Source organism: Penaeus vannamei, chromosome 24 (genome assembly GCF_042767895.1).
Source record: "Penaeus vannamei isolate JL-2024 chromosome 24, ASM4276789v1, whole genome shotgun sequence".
Classification (NCBI taxonomy): domain Eukaryota; kingdom Metazoa; phylum Arthropoda; class Malacostraca; order Decapoda; family Penaeidae; genus Penaeus; species Penaeus vannamei.
The window spans coordinates 12,494,402-12,499,401 of NC_091572.1; the positions used below are offsets into that span (position 1 = coordinate 12,494,402).

General features: G+C 36.4%; 1 protein-coding gene across 2 annotated transcripts in view; it reads right to left on the reverse strand.

Annotated features, from left to right (window-relative positions):
- LOC113804452 (myosin-7) overlaps positions 1-5,000 on the reverse strand; it is a 36,902-nt gene that overhangs the window by 7,615 nt on the left and 24,287 nt on the right. For both annotated transcript variants that reach the window (XM_070138397.1, XM_070138396.1), the window contains exon 4: positions 1,453-1,578. In XM_070138397.1, coding sequence (XP_069994498.1) covers positions 1,453-1,578 — 126 coding nt within the window. The remainder of the gene's footprint in view (positions 1-1,452; positions 1,579-5,000) is intronic.

Genomic DNA, 5,000 nt, shown 5'->3' on the forward strand with positions numbered 1-5,000 from the left:
TAAAAATGATGATGATGATAATAATGATAGTAATAATAATAACCATAATGATAATGATAATGATTATTTTCATTACTATTATTGATATTATTATTATTATCATTATTACTCTTATTGTTATTATACAAGTAATAATGATAGCAATAACAATAATGATAATAAGGATTATGATACTGAAAATGTCAGTAATGAAAAATATAAAAACAATAATAAGGATAATTGTAATGATATCTGCAAAAATAATGATAATGATAATAATCCTAATAACAGTAACAACATTACTATTGTTAATAATTATATCAACAATAGCAATGAAGATAATGATAATATTAACAGAAATAATGATAGTAAAAATTAATGATAATAATGATGATAATAGTTGTTACTATCATAACAATAACAATGATGATAATAAAGACAATATTAATAACAAAAAGAATAATAATTGTAATGATAATAGTAAATTTGATAGCAATAATAATGATGATGATAATGATGATGAAAATAATAATAAGAATGATATTAACAACAATAACAACAATTATGATAACGGTAATAATATTGGTGATGGTGGTGATGATGATGATGATGATGATGATGATAATGATAAAAATAATGACAATAATAATAATAATAATAATAATAATAATAATAATAATAATAATAATAATAATAATAATAATAATAATAATAATAATAATAATAATAATAATAAAAATAATAATAATAATGATTATTATTATTATTATTATTATTATTATTATTATTATTATTATTATTATTATCATTATTATTATTATTATTATAATAGTAATAATACTAATAATAATATTGATAATAATAATAATGATGATGATGATAGATGATAATAATAATGATAATAGCAATGATAAGGATTATGAAATTATTGATAATAATTATAAGAACGATTACAATAATGATAATAGCAAAGATAATGATAACAATGATGATATGATAATAAAAAAGTATCAAGGATATTGGTAATAATAATAATGATAATGATGATAATAATAATAATATTGATAATAATAATAATGTTAATAATAATAATAATAATCATAATGGTGATAATGATAATAAGAAAGAATATTATCCTTACTATTATCATTATTATTGTTATCATCATAATAATTATTATTATTCATAGCATTATCATTGTCATTATCATAATTATCGTAAGTACATCATCACATCATCATCATTATTATATCTTCATCATCCTAATCATCGTTATCCTCCTTCTCATCATCATCATCATCTTTATCATCATCATCATCGTCATAATCATCATTATTGTTATAATCATTATTATCATTTTTACTATTATTATTACTATCATCATTATTAATATCAATATTACTATTGTTATCATTAATGTGCGAACATTTTCATAAAACAATTAAATAATAAAAGGTTGATACATAGGCCTACCTGTGCTGCAATCTCGGTTTCGGAGCCGAATTGTGCCGCTCCTTGCTGGTGTGACCTGGTTTCGTGACGTGACCCGTCTCCCGCCTCGACCTTGCTCTCCAGCGCTCCTAGCTTTGTAGCCATGCCCTGGGGACAAGAAAAAGAAATAGCAATTATTGTTATCCATACTATGAGTAGTTTTGATAGTAGAATCACTGGTATTATCATTATCATTGGTACTACTGGTAGGACTACCATTATTATAGTCATCATTATTATTATCCTTTTTATCAGTGGTAGTAGTCGCAGTAGTAGAATCACGGTTGTTATAGTCATCATTATTTACATCACTGTTATTGTAATTGTTATCATTATCATTATTGCTATTGTTGTTATTGGTATAATCATAATCAATTTCATTACTCTTATTATTAATATTATTATTATTATCATCATCATTATTATTATTATTAGTAGTAGTACTTTTATCATCATTGTTATTGATATTGTTACCATTATTGTTATTGTTATTATTGTTACCACTAGCATTACTATTATTACAATTATTGTTATTATTATTATTATTATCATTACTATTATTATCATTGCTATTATCATAATTATCACTGCTCCTATTATTAGCAGTCGTAGTAGTAGTAGTAATTTAAATATCATCATTGTTATTATTGTTATTATCATTATCATTATCATTATTGTTTTTCATTATTATTATCACTATTACTATTATTATTATTTGCATTACTATTAACTGTATCGTCATTATTTTTAACTATTATTAATAATTTCATCATTATTATTGTTATCATTATTATCATTAGCATCATTATTAACATTGTTATTACCATTATTGTAACATACTATTATTACTATTATTTTCATATCTTAAAAATGTGTTCCCTAAAATGATGCACCTCTTTCAGGTTTGCATTCCTTAAATATTCATAGGCTCCAGTACATTAAACTCTTTAGCAATTAATGTGATCCCATTACCAATATTTCCAACCTGTAAACATTATTCATCATCATTCATGTGTATTTTATCTTTTTCTTTTTATTAGGAAGAGAAAGGAAAATATCTAAATCATACTTTGCCATACTGATAAAAAATAATGATAATAAAAGCTATAACAAAGAATCATCATCAAGGGGGCTGACGCCGCCGGGGGCGCATAGCCTCATCCACCCTTCGCTTCCACCTACGAGGATCCCTCATGGCTAGACGCCAGGCAGGGACTCGGCCCATCTCTAGTTCTTCACGGCAGGTTTGGTCGATCTGTCCAAGCCACGACTTATAGGTGGTCCCACAGGCCTCCTCCACCCAGGGTTGTCTCGAACAGAGACGACCTGATGGGCAGGATCATCCTGAGGAAAGCGAGCCAGGTGGCCGTATAGCCTGAGTTGGCGATCACGGATTGTGCAGATAACAGGTCCTGTGCCAGTCTCACGGTGCAACCGTTGGTTGGACACATGGTCCAGCCAACAGTACCCCATGATCCGGCGCAAGGACCTATTACAAAAGGCTTCAAGACGAGCCTCCAAGGCACAGGACAATGTCCAGGTTTCGCTACCGTATAGCAAAACTGGTATTATCAGGGCCTTGAAAACCCGTAGCTTGGTCCTTCTGCACAGGTACCGACATCTCCAAATACTCCTGTTGTGAGAGTTCATGACCCCTGCTGCCAGGCCAATCCGTCTGCTGACTTCATGGTCTGACAGCCCAGAGTTATGAACTACACTACCAAGGTATGTAAAGCTCTCTTTGACTTCAATGTCCTCGTCGCAAGCACGTACCGACTGAACAGGTTCTCCTAACAAGTCCCCAAATTCCTGGATCTTGGTCTTGGTCCAGGAGACCTCTAGACCCAAGGGTTTTGCTTCATTGCTAAATGCATCCAGAGCCGCCACTAGGGTTTCCAAAGACAGATAGAATGGCAACGTTATCAGCAAAGTCAAGGTCTGTAACCTTGATATTGCCTAGTGTTGCTCCACAATGAAAAGAGTTGGCGCAAGGACACAGCCTTGCCTCACTCCTGAACTAACAGGAAAGAAGCTCGACAGGCCCCCACCACACTTTACAGCACTTTCAGTACCAGTATACAGGCTTGCTATTAGTCCAATAATCCTTGTTGGAATTCCTCTCAGTCTCAGGATCTCCCAAAGTGACTCCCGATGCACCTGGTGCCTCAGTAGATGGTCTCTCATACGTCTCAGAAGGATGTGGGCGAGAACCTTGCCTGGTATACTGAGCAGTGTGATGCCTCGGTGATTGCTGCAGTCCCAACGGTCCCCCTTCCCCTTCCAGAGAGGGATGACCACACCCCTCAACAGGTCAGAAGGAACGGTACCGGACCGCCAGATGGCAGTCAGGACAGCATGTAACCCCCATGCCATAGGTTCACCACCAGCCTTTAACAGTTCAGCTGGTATGCCGCAGATACCTGCTGCTTTACCACTCTTCAGCTTGGAAATCGCCCCCCTAACTTCAGTTACCTAACTTCAGTTAGGGAGGGAGGGTCCTCACTGATGGGTGGATCCGGCAGCGGGATCTCGACACTACCCGCATCCAAGTTAACTGTTGGTGGGTCAACCTGGTACAACTGCTCAAAATACCCAGCCCAACGTTCCCGCACCGCAACTGGATCTGAAACTATCTGACCACTTACTGAGCGAATTGCTGTCACCTGTGAAGAGGGCTTGGAGTTCAGCTTTCTCAGGGTTTGGTATGCAGGACGAAAGTCATTTACTAAGAAATGGCCTTCTACCTCCTCTGCAAGACTCCTAATAAACTGTTCCTCGTCCCCTCTTAACAGGGACCGAGTTCTGCCCACCTGAGAACGGTGTAATTCCCGATTCCCTGTCAGACGAGCCGCACGATATGCATCTGTGGCTTCCAGTGTCTCCTGCGAGATGAAATTCTGTACTGCTCTCGGGCGTACACCAATCGTATCTTGAGCTGCATCAAGTGTTTCACGCTTGAAGGTATCCCACAGAAGAACAGGGTCTGTCAGACTGTCAAGCATTGCGAAACGATCAGAGATTGCCTCAGCAAACCCGTGGGCACACTCCCCCTCCCTCAGCCTGTCCAAATGAAACACCCTAGGTGATCATTTGACCGCTGGGGAGTTTTGAAGTGGACCCGGAGGGTAGCCACAACCAATCTATGGTCAGTACCACAGAACTCAGCACTCCTGTACACCCTGCAATTCTGAAGGATCCTTCAACGAGTGCTAACGAGTATGTGGTCGATCTCCTTGGCTGCATTATCCACATCACTGTACAATGTCCAGCGATGTGGGTCTGGGCGCTGGTACCAGGAGCCAGAAATCCTCAATTTCTGGGACCTAGCAAAGTCCCGGAAAAGAAGGCTATTCTCGCTACCGACATCAGCTCCTGAACTATGGGGACCGACAGACATCTCATAGCCAGCTCAATCACAGCCAGAGACCGCATTGGTCACCCAGAACAATGCGAATATCTCGCCGGGGACATCTGTCTACCACAGATGTAAGTTTGGCGTAGAACATCTCTTTCACGTCGTTTACAAACAT